The sequence below is a fragment of the Pyrus communis genome, chromosome 3 (assembly GCF_963583255.1).
Source record: "Pyrus communis chromosome 3, drPyrComm1.1, whole genome shotgun sequence".
NCBI classification, from domain to species: domain Eukaryota; kingdom Viridiplantae; phylum Streptophyta; class Magnoliopsida; order Rosales; family Rosaceae; genus Pyrus; species Pyrus communis.
The window spans coordinates 28,758,049-28,777,768 of record NC_084805.1 but is presented as its reverse complement, the minus strand read 5'-3'; the positions used below and the strand labels follow the sequence as shown (position 1 = coordinate 28,777,768).

General features: G+C 37.9%; 4 protein-coding genes across 4 annotated transcripts; all 4 read right to left on the bottom strand.

Moving 5' to 3' along the window:
• Positions 1-2,220: 2,220 nt before the first annotated feature.
• LOC137728757 (NAD(P)H dehydrogenase (quinone) FQR1-like) lies at positions 2,221-5,935 on the bottom strand. The gene is made up of 4 exons (XM_068467514.1): positions 5,798-5,935; positions 3,706-3,799; positions 2,867-3,129; positions 2,221-2,706 (listed from the first exon to the last, which is right to left on the bottom strand). The coding sequence occupies exons 1-4, from the start codon at positions 5,818-5,820 to the stop codon at positions 2,475-2,477; spliced, it is 612 nt and encodes a 203-aa protein (XP_068323615.1). The 5' UTR covers positions 5,821-5,935; the 3' UTR covers positions 2,221-2,474.
• A 3,812-nt stretch (positions 5,936-9,747) lies between these two features.
• LOC137728586 (uncharacterized) lies at positions 9,748-10,277 on the bottom strand. The gene is made up of 3 exons (XM_068467331.1): positions 10,140-10,277; positions 9,930-10,037; positions 9,748-9,870 (listed from the first exon to the last, which is right to left on the bottom strand). Exons 1-3 carry the CDS (start codon positions 10,275-10,277, stop codon positions 9,748-9,750), a joined length of 369 nt encoding a protein of 122 aa, XP_068323432.1.
• Positions 10,278-12,134: 1,857 nt separating this feature from the next.
• On the bottom strand, positions 12,135-15,110 carry LOC137729742 (U-box domain-containing protein 8-like). The gene has a single exon (XM_068468761.1). It carries the CDS (start codon positions 14,908-14,910, stop codon positions 13,762-13,764), a length of 1,149 nt encoding a protein of 382 aa, XP_068324862.1. The 5' UTR covers positions 14,911-15,110; the 3' UTR covers positions 12,135-13,761.
• A 2,280-nt stretch (positions 15,111-17,390) lies between these two features.
• On the bottom strand, positions 17,391-18,189 carry LOC137728585 (G-type lectin S-receptor-like serine/threonine-protein kinase At1g11410). The gene is made up of 2 exons (XM_068467330.1): positions 18,070-18,189; positions 17,391-17,984 (listed from the first exon to the last, which is right to left on the bottom strand). Exons 1-2 carry the CDS (start codon positions 18,187-18,189, stop codon positions 17,391-17,393), a joined length of 714 nt encoding a protein of 237 aa, XP_068323431.1.
• Positions 18,190-19,720: the final 1,531 nt, after the last annotated feature.

The window sequence follows — 19,720 nt, the reverse complement described above, 5'->3', positions numbered from 1 at the left end:
ATTGTGTGATCAGCTTTCGTCATATACTGTTTATATTCAATTTTAAATAAAAAATTTAAAATAATTTCTGACCGCACGATGTACTATAAACAAATGTGATTGAAAGATCCCAAAGAGGATCCTTGTTCATTTATATATTGGAACTTCTATCAAAGCATCACTGCATGGGGTGAAAGTTTTCCTCACTTTTCCCAACACGAACAGTGCAGATGGAACACTGCATATGTATTGTTACTTTCAGAATTATGGCTCATCATTTGCAATCTAAACGAGAGAAGTGATCATATCCAAACAGAACCTAATATGTACAAAACTCCTGACGAAAGTATAGCCGGTAGAACTTGCATACTTGTGCTGTCTAGTAAGCATAAATTATATTCATAACTCCATGTATAGAGAGAGAAATGTTAAAGGACTCTCTCAAAGTAGAACACTTCACAAATTTTTTGTTATCTTATGTTTTTGGCATAATATTTTATAATGTTGACACGAAAATTGACGTTAAACTATGAGCTGACAGAAAATCTATGAAGAGTCCCTTAACATTCCTCATCGTATATATAATTATTATTTTGAAAATCCCAGAGTATATTTTGGGTGTGTATATGTTATATATTACTAGTCATTGTTTGTTGAAATTAAAGTCGCTTTGAACAAATTCCAAATTTTGAAAACCAAAGAGCCTAATCAAGAGGAAGCTTAAAATTGAAGAATCCCTATAAAAGATGACTAATCATGAGAGAAAGCAAACGAAAGGTACTTTAATGGTTCAAAATCTGTTGGGGTTTGGTATCTCTTGGCGCCCACTTTATCATCTTTTTGTGACTTGTGAAATTGATCGGCCGAAGGGTGTGATACCAAGCACTTTGAAGCATTGGGATCAGTACCATTTGCTATAGCTAGCCTCTCTCTCTCTCTCTCTCTCTCTCGACTACTCGATGGAATATTGAAATCTGTAATTATTTTCTCCAAGCTTCGGCATGGTACTTAGTACTACTAGGTTTACTCATTTGAAAAGATGAAACATAAAACGAATACTTAAAGGGAAAGCATCTTGGCATTATTGTGTTATGCTGTAGTTGTAAATAAAGCAAATCTATGACTTCCAGCAATTACAAATCTTTACTTTAATGGATCAATACCTCTTTTTCTTGTTTTGGCTAATCAATGAAGACTCTTATCTCTGTCTTCTTCTTGACGTTTTCCAGCTTCAAAAGGCTTATTTCTTTTAAAAACTTTGAATCTTATCTTCCACCCCTGTTACCATTACATAAAGCTTCTAATTGAGTTCTTAAATGAGTTTGAAACACGCAAACTTAAGTTAGACTAGTTCGCTATAGTAGCGTGTTCTATTTTTGGCACACGGTATGAATCTTTCACCTTGAAAGTTAAAATTTAGAGAATCACATTGTTAAAGAAAAATAAGTGGAACTACATCTTTTCCCACTTACTAGCATGACATCCTTATTTTTGAGCCCAAGTCATACCTCATTAGTTCTTGGATATGGGCTCACTATTTCATTTTGGGTGCCTAATTTACTATTTTAGTTTCTTCAAGCTACCCCCATAACTTTTAGATGACCATCCCAAGAGAGAGAATGAAAATTCCTGGGAAAGTAGCCTTTGAGGTTAGCCAAGGGATGAGAAGGTGGATCGATGGGTTAGGATAAGGATAGCTTCAATATTTGATTCCTCCCATGTAACCCAAAAAAAAAAAAAAAAAAATATCCTTTAAACATGGTACAAACTCCTTCTGCATATGGTCATGGAGTTCATGATATGCAGAAGGCGTTTGTCCAATGGACTACATAGACTCCTGAAGTGAATGTGATAAGATCACTTGGATCACACTCATCATGTAGATATTCAGCAACGTTAAGGTGCATGATGATGAAGCTATGGGCAGCCACTTGTGCCTTTGATAATTGGGGCTCTTGGGCCATGTTTGGTGCATATGATTGAATAGAATAGGATAACTTACAATTTTTAAAGTTAGTGTGGAATACCGAGGCTTAGGCCATGTTTGATGTATTGGATTGGATTGGATAGCTCACCAAATTCAAAGCTATGTTGTACAGTGTGGAATACTGAGGCTTAGGCCATGTTTGATGTATTGGATTGGATTGGCTAGCTCACCAGATTCAAAGCTATGTTGCATGGCCTTAGCATTCGTGGGATAACTTCTTTTTTGCATGGCCTCATTTGATATCCAAGTTACAATGAAAGGTGTAGCAACTGGTAAGAGACCGAGATCTCCAGTAAAGTTTACATTGTATACTGTATACAAGCTTTAATCTTCAGTAATAAAAACTGTTTATTCAATAATAAAACTTGTTACAACAAATACATTTGACAAAGCAAATTATTCTTCACGAAAACACGAAATTGCAAATTGAAAACCGGACTGAGAATCAAGAACAGAAGAAATGAAAGTACGGAACACTCAACAGCGATTGTATAATTGATCATCATAATTAGGCAGATCCCTTAAGCTTCTTTGCGATGCCAGCGAAGTACTTTCCCTGGTGGCTAGCTGTTTCTAGTTCTAGATCAGAAGGTTGTCTTGTGCCATCCCCAGCAAAAGTTCCCGCACCATAGGGGCTGCCACCCTTGACCTGCTCCATCTCGAACATGCCAGCTCCACTCGTGTATCCGATAGGTACAAAAATCATTCCGTGGTGAACAAGCTGAGTAATGGTTGTCAAGCTGCACGGTTTCAAGTAAATCAAAAACAGGACATGAAAAATCACATTGCAAACAATTCAGTAAAGTGCAACGCAATAGGGAAAGAACGAGAAACAGTTCAAAAAATCCAAGTTATTGTACACCTAATGAAACGAAATACTCTTGTTGGCTGAAAACTTACGGGGTAGTCTCTTGTCCACCACCTTGAGATCCAGTGCTGTAGAAAATTCCAGCGGGCTTGCCAGCAAGTGCTTGAGTTCTCCATAAGCCTCCAGTTGAATCAAAAAAGGCTTTAGACTGTGCAGCCATCATTCCAAATCTGGTAGGGAAACCGAAGATTATCCCATCAGCCTCCACAAGTTCCTCAGGTGAAATTACAGGCACTTCACTCTTTGGTGGTGCACCCATCTTTCCAAGAACTTCTGCTGGCAGTGTTTCTGGTACCTGTTAAGGCGCCAAGTATACTGAACCAGGTTAATTATGTCGAAATTTTGCAGGAGAGAAACCAATATCCCTTTCAAAGACAAATTCTGAACACAAGATCCCAGCAAAAGAATTAGTGCTATTAGTACATTTTGATTAGAAACTCAAGTCAGCTTATCCTTTATCCAAAACTGCATGATTGTCCGACTTTTAAACTGCGGAAACCAATATGTGAGCTTAAGCTAGCGATTCAAAATATCGATGTATTCTAGAAGCTTAGTTACTAAACATCAAAAGATCAAACTAGAAATTTTATAAGAACACATCGCTTTGGGATAAACTACAAGTCTACAATCTGCAATAGCAGCCTCATGGTTGTTGCCAAAATGTGCAAGGAACATTTATGTTTAACAAAAGGGTAAAAAAAAAAAAAAACCATTTCCTGAGAGAACTTGCCTAAGAACAAAATTAATGTAGCACATCCAACCCGAGGACGTGTGACACACATGCATAATTATATGCATACAGATACTCTGGCTAACAGATGTTTTCTGTAGCTGTGATAATTTTATGTGTTGATTCAATGACAATTCGTACCTGCCATAGTTTGGCTTCTACTCCTTCGACAGATTGAACTCCTTTTAGTATCTCTTCAGCCAACCTGGCAACATGTCCGTACATAGAATAGTACCTGTAAAATGCATAGCATATTTTAAAAATTAACTCAAATTTGTAATAGCATATAACATTTGGAGATCAGTACTTTATTGTAATAATCTTCTTTGAATGCTAAAACAAAACTGCCTGAAATTGCCGGCGCATTCTTTCATTACACCATATATGGGAATGAATGTGGTGTAAAAATGAAATTTCTGTAGTACTACAACAGAAAATGTTATCCTTCAACTAGCCAAAAGAATATGGTAGGACACTGACCAAAGGGAGACCAAGCACGTAACAAAACTTTCAATTTAACTTGCCAGTGATAAAAGATGATCAAATAACCTTCATGGAGCCATCAAATACACCCATATGATTAACTGTTCGATTGTTTGACAAGAGTGTAGAAGAAATGTAAGACAGTTCAGAAGCAAATGTAAATATTGACAGGAACTCACACGTGTATCAATATAAACAGAAAGAACCAATTTCGACAATGGCGCATTCTGGGGCCACGGAAAGCAGGAAAGCAGAGACCTTGCATCTCTCTCTCTCTCTCTCTCTCTCTCTCTCTCTCTCTCTCTCTCTCTCTCTGTGTTTATGATTTCAAAAGGTAGGTCAGATATCACAACAACATTCGAATTGTTACTGGATAACAGCACAATGTCGTTTAAACCTTAAGACTTTCAATCTATTCGAATTACTAGTCCCTCCTTTTCTAGATATTGACACATACACACGGTAGTTAGTGTAAAGTTCAATTTCATGAATCGATCATGAAAATCAAAGAAAAACAGGCCTCTGTCTCACCCTCCCTCACCCCACTCAAGACCGGGAACAAGAACACAAATGATTGGAAATTCAAAACATTAAAAATACCTACAAGAATACAAGCTAGACACTTTAGGCCACTACCTGCAACCTTACTTTTCTATGAGAGCAGATAAAACTTCCCCTAATCTTTTAAGCACTGGATGTTAAACTGAAACCGATGGGACGATAGGAAAACTGCAAAACTTTCTACCCAAAACCAAAAGTGAAATGTAGCTATCGAGATCTCGATCCCACAGTACAACCAGCAAATAATATGAATTATATAAATTATTTGTGATGCTTTAAGTTTGACTTTCAGTAAGCAAGAGCAAATGCTTCCCTTTTTTCTTTTTTCTTTTTTCCCAAGGCAGATTAAGAAAACAAATTAGCACACCCAAGTAAATTAACACTAAATAGATTAACCTTAGCAGATGTTCAGAGGTAATCATTTACAACGAAATGTTCCAATATATTGTTCTTCTAAACCCTTTTTAGCCGAAATGGTTATAAGATTGGAATAATTCCTCACTTTGTCTTGACAATCGGTAGAAGAGGTCTATGAGTTTGTCTTTCGTCAATCATTTTGATTCTATGAAAAATCTTCCGTTTATATAAAAAAAAAAAGGTAAATGGAAATGTTGATTTGACAAAAATACCATCAATTTAATAAAGATTTTTCACGGACGGATCAAAATAATTGGCGGTGTTTGACCACTTCTATTGATTTTCAATCTCAATAAGAGTAAAGAGTTATATCAATCTCAGAGAACATTTTAGCTAAAAAATTCTTCCAAATAACAAGTCAACAAAAAATGACCAATGCAAACCATCTCCAACAGAATGCCAATCTTTTGCATTACCGAACCCACAATACAATCCATCACCTCGCAAGAAGCAAACTTGATAAACCCAGAAAAAGATTTCATTTTTCATTCATCAAAGATGATAAACATTTACTTAATTTAATTAAATAAACAAGACCCAGAAATACTAATATGGGAGCAAATAAAAACACTGATCAACCCAGAAAAGATTCATCTTTATTCATCAAAGATCATCGACATTCACTAAGTCAATGGAAAAAAAAACCCAAAAAGCATAAAATGGAAGCAACTAGAAACACCATTACTACTTTTAAGAACACAAACAAGTTTAATAAATCACTAAGCAATAGAGGGGGAGAGAGAGAGAGAGAGAGAGAGAGGGAGAGGCTTACACAATGTAGATTTTGGTGGCCATTGATGGAAGAGTATCTCTTTATCTCTGGTTCTTTTTTGTGTATGCGCTTTGACAGGGGTGCACCAACCATTTGGGGGGGGACCCTATTTATAACGCACCATAAGCCTTAATTTTAATTTTGTAAAATTTAATTCTTTGTATAAAAAAACCCTAATTTTAATTTAATGTAATTTATTAGACTTTGTTAATGGAGAGCTTAAACCATTATTAGTGGATCGTGTCTCCTTGATACGTAATGTATACGGTATTGTCGATGTCATACATATCTACCTCATAATATTCCTTGTTTTCTCCAATATACCTATGGAAATTGATTTGCACATTTCTCCTTTTGCTCATTTATATTTATTTACATCATATGATTCTTTGATTTATTCACTTTAAAGGTAAGAAATATGCATAAGTTCGATTCCTGCACTAGTGAATCACACAATGGTGACCTAATGGGTTTCAAATGTTTTTATATGTCTTTCTGACCTCCGAAAAGATGGACTGTCATAGCTAAATCACTAATTGATTTTTTTTTTTTTTTTTTGAGAAAAAAGGAAAAAAAAGATACGTGGATGTGCATGGAAGAGAAAAGAAGCGTACAAAAATCAATTCTCTACCTTGTTGTATCAAATACATGATTTTTTTTTTCTTATACATTTTAGCTTCCAGCTATTGTACAAATACATACTTAATCCGATCACATGGATACTCCATCATCATGACATAATTCGTATGTCATTCATAGGTCAGCATATTTAACTTGTATTCATACCATAGAAAATCAATATATTTCACACAAAATTTTCATTTTCAACATAGTTTTGTGCTAGATTGAAAGCATATAGATCAAAATACAATGTTTGTCTTTGACCATATCAAGCATTCTAGCACAAATCCATCCCATAATTGATTTTTCATTTTTTTTTTTTTTTTTTTTTTTTTTTTGTTGTTAAAAAGGAGACCCGATGATAACAAGGAAAACTTACAGAGGCATTTTAAGCTTTTTTTAGCCTTCATTGTGTGATTCACCAGCACTATGAATCGAACTCAGGACGTACCGTGTGAACCGTGGTATTATTATTGAGTGTAATTAATTTAAAGATCATCGGGTGATGTATTATTATTATTATTGTTATTGTTGTTATTTTAAAGATAGCGTGCAATGTACTTAAACATAATTTGCAGAGAAAGTCACGTGCTTATGCCCAAACCACGAGGTGTGATTTGCATTAACCAATCACCATCCCCATTAGGGCATATTTGACTTCGTAGATGTAGATGCCTCCTGTAAATAATAGTAAAATACAAAAAACAAGAAGAAAAATATATTTCAAGTAATTAAATATTCAATTTACAAATTAAAAAATGGATATCCCGTATTGTGCGACCAATACCTTTGCATATTGGAAGAAGAATCAGCCCAGATACAAGGGTTACAGAAAGTGTGAGCCGCCCAACCAGGATTAAATTAAAAGTAAATTGTAGTAATGGTTCTTTAATTTTAATTAAATTGGAGCAATGATCCCTTAACTAAAAATTCATTACCATTGTTCCCTCAACTTATCAAAATGTGTAGCTATAGTCATTTTCATCAATTTCGTCAAAATTTTGTCAAAATAAGTTATGTTGAACTAACTATTTATATAATTAAGGTTCTCTCAACTCATCAAAATGTGTAATTATGGTCATTTTCGTTAATTATGTCAAAATTTTTGTCAAAACGAATTATGTTGGAATGACCATTGCTACAATTAGGTTAAAGTTAAAGGACCATTTCTCTAATTGAATTAAAGTTGAGGGACACATGGTAATAGATTTTTAGTTGAAGGACCATAGCTGAACGTTTTGATGAGTTGAGGGACCAATGGTAATGGATTTTTAGTTAAGAAACCATTGCACCAATTAAGTTAAAATTAAGGGACCATAGCTATAATTTACTCTTAAATTAAAACTCTGATTCCTTTGTTGTTATATATGGTTTGGAATATTATTCATTAAATTTTGTGTACTTTAAAAATATATTGTTCTACTTTCAATATATGCAAGTCGCGGTAATACAAAAGGATACAAAGGTTATCCTAAATGATTGAGAGTAAAGCATCTGTAGGTGGTTTTTTAAGTTCGTCGTCAAATCTCAGAGCTCAACCGTGGACCTCCGGTGGAAACGACCAAGCAATATATGGTGGAGGCATGCAGGAGGATAGGAGTTTGGAGGCTCATATATCACATATTCTGCAATATAATGTTATAAATTAACATTTGATTCTTCTGTTCTATGTAGTTTTCATTTTTTTATTTGTTATGGAGAAGAAATTAAAAATCAAACAAGAAAAAAGATTACTAAATGGGCATTTAGTTTTCACGAGATCCACCGCTCTAATAGAATAAAGGAGTATACACTTTGGTGCAGGAGAAATTCTTGCGTTCAACAGTTAAATCAAGTGGGTTGTTTGATCCATCCTCAAAGAAAAACACCACTTTGTGTTTAAATATCTCTTGATCTGTTTAGGTTGAAACTCCAACAAGTAAGGTCATCTCCAACCGAAGGGTCCAAAGGGTCAGAGGGCAAAAAATAGCCCGAAAACCGTCTCCAACTGAGGGCTAGGTCAGACGGTTCTGGAATCTAAGAGGGCCCCACGAAATCGGAGAGGGCTAGAAGGCTGGAAGGCTGGCCAGAAAATTCAGTTTTCTTGTCGGTTATAACCGACAGAAATGCTTAAGAAAAAAAATTCAAATGCAACAGATGTCAACTAGCCGTTGCATTTGAATTTTTTTTTATATAGTTTTATTATTATTTTTTATTTACAAAATTTTCCCTATAACTTCTATTTTTAATATTTTTTTTAAATTCTATTTTTTCCTATAACTTTTATTTTACAAAATTTGTTTCATTTTTTTTTTTAAATTCCATTTTTTCCTATAACTTCTATTTCACATAGTTGCTTTATTTTATTTTAAATTCTATTTTTATCCTATAACTTCTATTTCACAAAATTTGTTTCATATTTTTTTTAAATTATATTTTTTTCTATAAATTCCTAAGCCATTGTACAACATTAAATTAAATTAAGTAACATGAAATAACATTAAACAATATGAAATAACATTAAATAACATTAACCAACATACAAATTATACAACATAAAAAAAAACATTTAATAACATGAAACTTAAACAACATTTTAAAAAACATTTAACAATATAAAACTTAAACGCCTACTCCATGCTTCTTTTGGCCCAAAGATGTGCAACAAGATCATGTTGTAGGTACTTGTTTGTGGCACGAGAGCGTATCATTCTATAGCGCCTCATGTACTCATTTATAGAGATACTACCAGTTCTTGGATTGAAAGGCAAATTAGGCCCATCATATATTTTTGCACGAGCCTTTCTTGACCTATTTGGATCTTCTTGGTCTTCATCGGACTCTCCATCAATATACCCATCTCGCTCATCCTCCACTATCATATTGTGTAATATGATGCAAGACATCATGACGGAGTCCAAATTTTCTTGACTCCAGCCTTTTGCCAGTTCACTAATAATCTTCCACCGTGCTTGTAGAATACCGAAAGCTCTCTCAACATCTTTCCGATATGCCTCTTGGTGTAAGGTAAACAACTTTTCTGCGTCATTCCTAGGGTTTGGAATTGCTTGAACAAGTGTCGCCCACTTTGGGTAGATGTCATCTGCCAAGTAATACCTCATATTGTATTGACGGTTGTTGATGTAGTAGTGAAGTTGAGGTGTTTTACCTTCCGTCAAGTTATTGAAGAGGGGTGAACGCCCAAGAACTGTAATGTCATTTTGGGATCCAGGGACTCCAAAGAAAGCATGTCAAATCCATGTGTCATATGAGGCAACCACCTCTAACACAACAGTTGACTTTCTCGACCTTCCGCTAAAGCCTCTTTGCCATCCGGTGAGACAGTTCTTTCAATCCCAATGCATGCAGTCTAATGACTCTGTCATGCCCAGAAACCCACGGTCTTCAGCTTTGCGAAGCAGCCGATTCAGATCTTCTTGATTTGGCTCGCGGAGGTACTCGTCTTTGTGAACCTGAACAATTGTGTCACATAATTGTTGAAGAGTATCAAGGCATATAGACTTAGACATACATGGGTTTCATCCATCGAATCAGCTAGGGAACCATAGACCATCATTCGAAGTGCAACAGTAACCTTCTGATGAGGTGAGAAACCAGGGCGGCTTGCTCTGTCCCATTTCTGTCGAAAGTATGGATTGACTTACTGGACATCATGAAGTAAACGCTCGAAGACATGACGCCTCATCTGGAAGCAACATCTGAAATCCTTTTTTGTGTACACCGAGTTGGGGTTAAAGTAGTTGTTCATCAGATTGGCATGCGACATCGCTCTGTTTCGTGGTTTGTAAGAGCGACCAGCAATAGAGTCACCCCATTGATGTTGTTCCTCAGTTGGCCGACACACTATGGCAGCAGCCATGGCTGCTGCTATGTTTTGTTTGTTGCGCCTTACTTGAACTTCTTCATCAGACTCCTCATCTTCTCATCTCATTTGAGCCCATTTTGCTTCCAATTTGGAATTGGATAAGGACCTCCAGTTGGAATCCGAAGAAGATTCAAAGTTGGAATTCATTGCAAACTTGAATTGAAAAAGATTGAATTCAAAGTTGTGTGAATTATAGTCCAATATCCACTCTATTTATAGGACAAGAAAAATTCAAATCCAACGGCTAGCTGACGTCATGCTGACATCACTTAGCCGTTGGATATGAATTTAAGTTGTAGTTTTTAAATAATAAATTATGTTTGGCCCTATGACCCTTTGACCCTCGTTGGAGACGATTTTTTGTGGCAAGGCTAAAACGAGCCCTCTGGCCCTCGGTTGGAGACGGAGGTAAATATGGCCATATACTGTTCATTAAAATATTAATATTTTGGAGAATCTTGGAGGGCCACAGGGCTAAAACGAGCCCTTTGGCCAACCCTTGGTTGGAGATGGCCTAACGTTCTTTTATAAGTTTATCGAACAATCCACCCAATCCCCTTGTTGACTTAACGAACATAAGACTTTTGCAAGTTTCTCCCTTTCACGAGGGTTTACTATACAACAGTTAATGAGAAGGTAGGAGGTGTGGATGCTTGTTGCAGTTCAAATTAATATGCAAGTCAAATCACATATGATGATGGTGGCGCGATCGCTTGAGTTTGAATGCCCTAAAGGCAAGTTTTGACAAGAAATGTTCCTCCATCTTATCTTATGTCTCAAGAAGTTAGTTACCTCAAGCTTTAAGGTCAAATCAAGATTAGGAGGGGAGATAAGTGGTCCCAAATTATCTACATGATAGAATTATTAGAATGGAGGATGCTTAATCTTAATTAGTTAACTATAATCCTTTTTTTTTTAAACCAAATGATTTTGGCATGAAAATGTGGCAAAGGTTAAATGATGAGGGAGGGAGTGTCTTTGCGGTAAAATTTGCTCTCCCTCTCTCTCTCTGGAGAATGAATCGATGGCTCTTGTCTTTAAGCGTGCTTCTCCTCTTGGTTCCCCAATCATCGATGATTCCTTCCATGCCCTCATCGATTTAATCCAGTTCACGCATTTTTCTAATAATTTCAACTCCACACCAAATGACATGGCCCCTTTCATCATATAATATCCAGGAGGGAGAGAGAGAGAGGGAGAGGGATCCCACAGAACATACAAAATAAGTGGAAGGCCGGCTACAGCGACTCTCTTAATTTTTTTAAAGAAAAGCACCGGCTGCAGGCTGCTCCCATCAAACACACACACACACACACACACACACACACACATATTTATAATGTTTTTGAGTAGTAAACAGAGGCGGCTGTCCATGAGTTCAATAATTTAACGATATCGTATTCTTATATGTGTTGCTTCAAATACCAGAAATAATTTTTTCATCCAAAAAACAAATACGAAAATACAATTCTTTAGCCAAAACGGTTTATGAGATCGACATAACTCTTTACTTTAATTTTGACAATGAAATTCGATCCAAGTAGTCCTTAATGTTGCCCACCGTAAATCATTTTCGTCATTTTACGAAAAATCTGTCGTTATTTAGAGAGGTTGGCTTGACAAAAAAACCCTTAAAAGGTGGTCATGTAAATTTTTCAATGCTTACTCTCCATTTGAGCATGACTGAATCCATGCTCAAGACGGATACACAAAGAAGCCTTCATTGTTGCGTACCCTAAAAGGCTGAACACAATTCAAGTAACGACGTGTATTAACTATTTAACTTCACAGGAAATATATGCAGGCTCAAACATGCTGAATCACCAATCTTCAATATTGCAACGCAACACATAATTCGAGCAGAACCACCAAAATTAATCAAAATACATATCAGCAAGTGGTACAGGATGTGAATTACTTGGGCTAACCCACCACAGTAACAGCTATAAGAAAAGATCATTGCCTATGCCTCAACCATAAACGATAACAAAGAACCCAACAAGTTTGACACGAAAACTTTCATATGTTAACAAGACTACAGTTACATTACAGTAAAAGGACCGAATACAAACTTCCTAACAAGAAATACCCTTGACGTTAGAAGAAAATGCAGCGCATGGAGTTCCTAGTATTCAAAATCAGGTAGCTCTTTTACAATACGCACCCACGTACTTCTACATTCCAAAGTATGTATTACCCATACAAAATACGAAAGAGCCTCCCTATCTCCATGAGTTAGGCGCACATATAATGGCTTAAGCCTACAGCAGAGCAAATCTCTCAAATTATGCATCAAATCTTTATATTTTTCAGAAACAAAATTGAAAAGAAAGAGGTAAGTTACAAGGAGACAACACAATACATAGATAACTTTCACGTATATGCCTTCTAAAACTGTTTCTCAAAAACAAGAAGAACTAGAACCAGCGTTTAATTATGTCATATACATACCAGAATTAAAGTCAACTGGTGGTAGTCTTCAGAATGAATATGAAAGCAGCGGTTTATGATACATAACTGAGCTGCCTTGGGACACAGACTACCAATATAAGATTAGTACTCCAAAATGAAAAACTGACGATATTAAAAAATTCGTCTAACAAATAAACACCCATAAGAAATCAAGAATCATGTGAGACGTAAAGCATACAAAGACCCAAGTCCTGAGTTTCTTCATTTATGCATGAGTAAGAACTAAGAAGCTACTGAAACTGAGCTTAGGTAAGAAGCATCCTAAGAGAAATAACTTCTCGGCCATTTATTGCTCTCAAGATTAAAGGCACGAGAACAATCAGAAGGGCCTGTGATCGGACATATGAGAGCGTTCTTACATAAACACATATGAGAAACATAAAAGTTTCTTATCATCACAATTACCATCAATATACAACCATGAAGGTTGCATAGGAAAACTTGTAAAATACTTTCCTTTTGTATCCTTCTTGATCTCATCACTACTAAAAAGATGTCATTGACCGAACTTTCCTCACCTTTCTACAATCCTAACATAAATCGAATTAATACAAATCACCGTTGGATCTAATTCATGTGGATACAATTTCATACTATAAACGGAATCTCGAGTTATTAGTTAATAGCACAAAAGATACATAAGTAGACAGTATTCGGAAACTATGAGATGGCACGGAAGTATCTAAAGATAGGACAGAGGAATTCATTTCCAGGAAACCGAAAAAATTCTATAAGCTGAGGCAACTTACAATTCAGATAACCAATTTGAAACTTTCATAATACATACTTAAACAACAGAAATCCAGCTCATCTGTGTACTATTTTTTATTTCGAATGTACAAGAAACAAACAACCATATCCCAACAAAAATCTAATCCCTTTTCTTTTGTACATAAAACTATCCCAACAGAAGGAGAAACAATAAACCAAAAACGCAACTCACCTCCACTGATGCCAACCATTCTAACCCGCAAAATCGATAATTTCTTCGGCTTCCATTCGCAGTTCAGCTCATGGAATGGTTCCCACTGAGAACCTGAACAAAATTAGAAGCATTTTTTCTAATCCTTTCATTGTCATCTTCAACCAAACTTACACAAATTGCCAAAGCCCCTTCATTTTTCGCATCCACACGCATTCTTTTGCTGTAAGAACAAAGCGAATTCAATGTAAGCAGGGCATACTGAACTCCCCTGGAGCTCCCATTCTCTAAAACCCTCACTAAAATCCCCACACATCCATTAAACCTCTCCATCTCTTCTCTACCTTCCTTGCACTTCGCCAAAAGACCGAGAACTTCAACCGCCCGTTCGAGGCCCGATTCAGCAATTCGGATCAAAAAAGACACCGCCCCACATTCCACCGCCCGCCGCCGATTATCTGGGAACAAACAGATGGTGTAAAGCGCCGTTGCCGCCTCTTTCTGCTCTCGACTCTTGCCGTCCCTGAGAAGCGAAACCAGAGCCCGAATTGCATACGGGTATGCCCCGATTGTGGCCTTGTTGACCTCCACCACCGCCAAGCTAGTCAACATCGTCGCCGCCACGGCGCGGCTGTTGGGGGACCCACCTTGGAGCACCTCCACGATTCGAGCGATTGCTCCCTCGGCGACAAGACCCACTTTGTTATCGTCGTCCAAGCTAACATTGAGCAGCAAAGTCAGCGCCTTTTCCTGGAGGCGGGGCTCCTCCGAGTCAACGCACTTGAGGACGGCGGAAACGGCGCCGGACTCGGTGAGCTTGGCGCGGAAGGCGGCGTCGCGCTTGGAGAGGCCAGTGAGCTGGTCGAGCGAGTCGAGCTTGGACTCGAGGGTGGAAGCTGGAGAGGTAAGCGTCGAGACTGGGGTTTGGGGCTGGGAGTGGCGCTGCTGGCGGTGGTGATGGTATTGGTGGTGGTGGGGGTGGTACTGGTGTTGTAATTTGGCAGGGGAGAGAAGGGTATAAGTGGAAATCAGGCTGCGGAGGGCGTGGTTGGGGATTAGGGAAGGGTGGTCGGGGAGCGGCAGTTTGGAAATTGGGCAGGTGCGGTGGCCGGCGTCGAGCCAGCGTTGGATGGAGGCCCGATCAAAGGTGTGACCCGAAGAGAGTATAACCGGGTCGGACATAATTTCGAGCGAAATCGGGCACTTGAAATCGACCGGGAACTGAGTCGCCATTTATCAACTCGCTCGCGTCAATCAGCAAAGAAATGAAATGGAAGAAAAGGGTTTACGAGGTTTTCGGGTGCTACGGGATGGAAGTGTCTTTGAGGCTTCCAGAATTCGAGCCAGAGGAGGGAGACAAACAGAGACTTTCACTACCAAATCCTACCTACACTCACAAATCTAAATAAACACATTAATACCCTTTTTTTTTAGGCCGAAAAAGGAAAAACAATTGTAATTAACGAAACTACCCTTAAGCCCTCCCTCATTTCTGTCTTCAAAGGCGTTTTTTCTTTGCTTTGACAACTTCCATCCAATTGAAAATAATTGTTTTTCTTATGAAATCATTAAGCCATTTGTAGTAATTTTATATATGGGTATAAGAGTCTTCTTACCTTTAACTAAAATTGACGGGTGTCCAGAGACGAAAGTCGGGTATACCAATCCTATAATGACCATATCTAAAGTCAATTACTTAGCGTTAATAAATGCGTTATAACAAATAATAGCGTGTTAGTAAATTTTGAAATGCATAACGATGGATAATTAGTTAAGGTTATTGGACAACTATATCCATGTTGTAAGTAAATTTATCTCCTTAAACAGTCACATAAAGAAGTTAAAACGTTAAAATACGTGATTGGCTTAAAATATTTTGTTATGATGGGTGCATCTGCATACCAAACGATACCTAAGGTATCGTTTGGTATGCAGACGGGACGGGACGGGACATGACGGAATTGAACAGAGCGGGACCAAAGATGCCCTCGGATGGAAACAAGGAGGAAGAAGAAGGAGACGGAGAGGTTATAATTTTGTGTTCCATGGATGTGGAACGAGTCGTTCCACGGATATACCTTATAGAACGAGATTTACCTCATTGGCCAACTCTTGAACCGCATAAGGATTTCCACTGTTAATCAACATGCCAAACTAATCGTGCACTATCATGTGAGTTTTACCGTAACTAGCTTCATTGTCATTTTATGTAAGTTTTTATTTCCTTGAATTGAAAATTGACATGATTTTGAGATCACATGTCCACAATACCTTGACAATTTTTTATTTTTCTTTTGACAAACGATATTGTTAATTGATTAAATTATTAATTGTTAAAAAAGAAAAACAACGAATAATCAAATCATGCATAAACATTATTTCTTTTTACCATTACCGTAAAAACGTCATCTATTTAATGTCAATCTTTTTGTTTTTAAAGATGATGTGGTGTCGGTTACTTGCCAAAAGCAGTCTATGTCCCTTTTTTCCTTCATTATTTTAACGGTTCTCTTCTTTATAATCACAATCACGGGAAAACCTCACCTGTTACCCAACAGTTGAAGAATGGAATCAACAACTACCTTTACTTTGATTTGAATTACTTAAATGCCCCTCCCAGAGTCAACATTGCCGGCCAAAAACAATTGCCACTTGGAACACACGTGTTTCCTTCCTCCTATGTCACGTGACCGATTATCCACGCCACTTTCACACCATAATTGAAGGAACAAATCTCACATTAACGTTGACAAATCCTCTAATTACGTTTGGAAAGGATTTTAGGCCACCATAATTAAATATATCTTTTTCATCTCTTAAATTAGTCACAGACAAAATGCTGTAAGAATTTGTTAGGAAAGTATTTTTAAATGACTGAAATTTTTAAAGAATTTTTTGAAACAAATTCTTAATAAATTCAGGTAAACGTGATTAGGTAGACCTTAAATTCTCCATCCATATTTGTTTGAAAAAACACATGCATCATGAAATGTGAACGCTCTGGTCTAAATGCGATTAATAATTTGGTTTTATCACCTAAAAAACACAAATTTATTCTTTTGTATAGAATGAGACGCAATCCGTGCTTTATTTTTTAGGCCTTGGGGGTGATCGTTGAATGTTTTCTTCTATATTCTAATGCAATTATGTAGAGTGATTCTATACTCACAAGATAAGTAAAGGCCAATTATGTAGAGTGATTCTATGGAGTCTGGAAAATCTACAGTAATTTGTGTAAACTAGGGGGAGGGGGCCAAATTTGAACACGAGACTTAGGGTGAATGCTCTTGACTCGTGAGCAACTGAACCACAAGCCTATTTGGCATTACTTATTCAAATTAAGTCTTTGTTCTTTCGTTAATTAAATAATTTCAAATCAAATCTTGATTCTTGAGTCAATTAATCAAGTTCAAATTAAGTTTTGGTTCTTTCGTCAATTAATCAAATCCAAAATCAATACAAATCATGTTTCAATCAAGACATGGAGAGGCATATAAGTACAACGCTTTAAAACAAAGAAAGGGTCTTCACACATGCACACATCCCTCAGGCGCAAGGGTTACAAAAGGCCACTAAACCGCAAGGGTTATAAAAGGCTTATCATTGTAGGTTTGGTATTCCTCCAGTTTCTTTTTTAAATAAAGAAATTTCTATCGGGTTACATCTATGTGTAATTTAAATAATTGAACTAATCTTAATCAATTTTCAATTCCTCACGTATTTGGCAGAAACAAAAGAAGGAAGGTAAACTGATAAGGGGAAACAATACCTAGAACAACTGCATCAACTCGCACATATAGTTCTTGGTTTGCATCCAAATAAGTCCCTGTGTCCATCAAATCCCCATGCCATGTCGCGCACTCCCTCCCTCCCCACCTATCATCTGCATTCGAATATGCCATGCAAGAACATTTCCTCAAACACTCTTCTTCACACTCTTTCAAGCTCATACTTATGTTCACACATGCCGTAGAAGCATTCGGCACCTTCACACGTGCCACCTTGACAAACCGTCGCCCATTTTGGCAAACGGACACTCCTTTTCTCCTTACACACCCTCCCGACCCATCTCTCAAGTTCCATTCATTTTGCAACTTCGGTTCGAACACGGATGGGCACGTGCACTCAAACTCATGGGCATTGGTAGGGTCGCAGTTGCTGTTTCGACCGCACTTTCCATAGAAATCACACAGCTCAACCGGGGCGGACCCAAACTTGTCCCATCGACGCGCTTGATCGTGCCACATGGACCCTTCAGTGGTTCCTGATTCATCAATCACCATTCTTGCAGAGTAGGTTGATTCATCCTTCAGCCAAACACATCGGATAACTCATCTTCGTTGTTCACAAAACTAGCATTGAAGATGAAATCAATTGTCATTTGGTGCAAACCGGCACATCTCTCACTGGTCCAAGTTCCAGCTCGCCACCACGGAGTTTGGCCCTTGTAAAACATTTGAGGAAAACCGCCTGGGTCAATCCGATATGAACAACTCCCAATTCCCGGGTCATCTTCAGATTTCCAAGGCGTCAGGAACCGAAACTTTCCGGACCGCCGGTTCAACCCAAGTTTCATAAACGGAAGCATAGTATTTGTGGGAAAACCAAAGCCCTGCCACAGCAACCTTTCGCTACTACTGCCATTGTCTTCAAGCACAAGAAGATTTCCCGTATCCGAAAGCTTGGCTGTGATGGAACTATTGGGAGAAGAGATGGTAACGTTAGCGTACGGGTATTTTGTGATAGATCCGATCTTTTAGCTATTTCAGTTTGTTAATAAGTCCTATTCTTCAGGGATTAGTGGTTAGTGCTTTGACGATTCCCTCTTAGTCTGTTACCACGTTTTAGGATGTTGTAAACGTGGGCTGTTATTTTGATTTTATCTCTTTGTAAAAGGCTATATATGCCTACAGTTTGTTTGCAATAAACAGGTACTTTCATTCAAACTCGTGTGGTATAATTTGTTCTGAGTGTTCTTAACATTTGGTATCAGAGCCTAACCCTGGTCGTGGTGTGCCGACGAGGACGTCGGGTCCCTAAGGGGGGTGGATAATTGTGACATCCCACATCGCCCAGGGGAGTGATCCTTAAATGTATATTCCAATCCCTACCTAGCGCGAGGCCTTTTGGGAGCTCACTGGCTTCGGGTTCCGTAGGAACTCCGAAGTTAAGCGAGAAGAGGGCTAAAGCAATCCCATGATGGGTGACCCACTGGGAAGTTGCTCGTGAGTTCCCAAAAACAAAACCGTGAGGGAATGGTAAGCCCAAAGCGGACAATATCGTGCTACGGTGGTGGAGCGTGCCCGAGAAGTGATCCGTCCCGGGCCAGGATGTGACAATTGGTATAATGATAGATCCGATCTTTTAGCTATTTCAGTTTGTTAATAAGTCCTATTCTTCAGGGATTAGTGGTTAGTGCTTTGACGATTCCCTCTTAGTCTGTTACCACGTTTTAGGATGTTGTAAACGTGGGCTGTTATTTTGATTTTATCTCTTTGTAAAAGGCTATATATGCCTACAGTTTGTTTGCAATAAACAAGTACTTTCATTCAAACTCGTGTGGTATAATTTGTTCTGAGTGTTCTTAACATTTGGTATCAGAGCCCCATCACAGGGGCCTGATTGTGAGTGTGTGTGGAAGGAAACTGCAGTTTTCTTTCAGAGTAAGGGAGTCAAGCAGAATGGTAGAGAGCAATAGCAGTGGTTTTGTGCAGCCGGCCATTCCCAAATTTGACGGACATTACGATCATTGGGCAATGTTGATGGAGAACTTTCTCCGTTCCAAGGAGTATTGGGATCTCATCGAGAATGGGATTTCACAGGTGGTGACACAAGGGGTTGAGAACCAGGGAGAAGCACAAAGCAAATTGATTGAGGGGCAGAAGCTGAAGGACTTAAAGGTAAAAAATTACCTTTTTCAAGCTATAGACCGGAGTATCTTGGAGACTATACTCGACAGAGACACATCAAAGGGTATTTGGGACTCTATGAAACAGAAATATCAAGGCTCTACCAAGGTGAAGATGGCACAGTTGCAAGCACT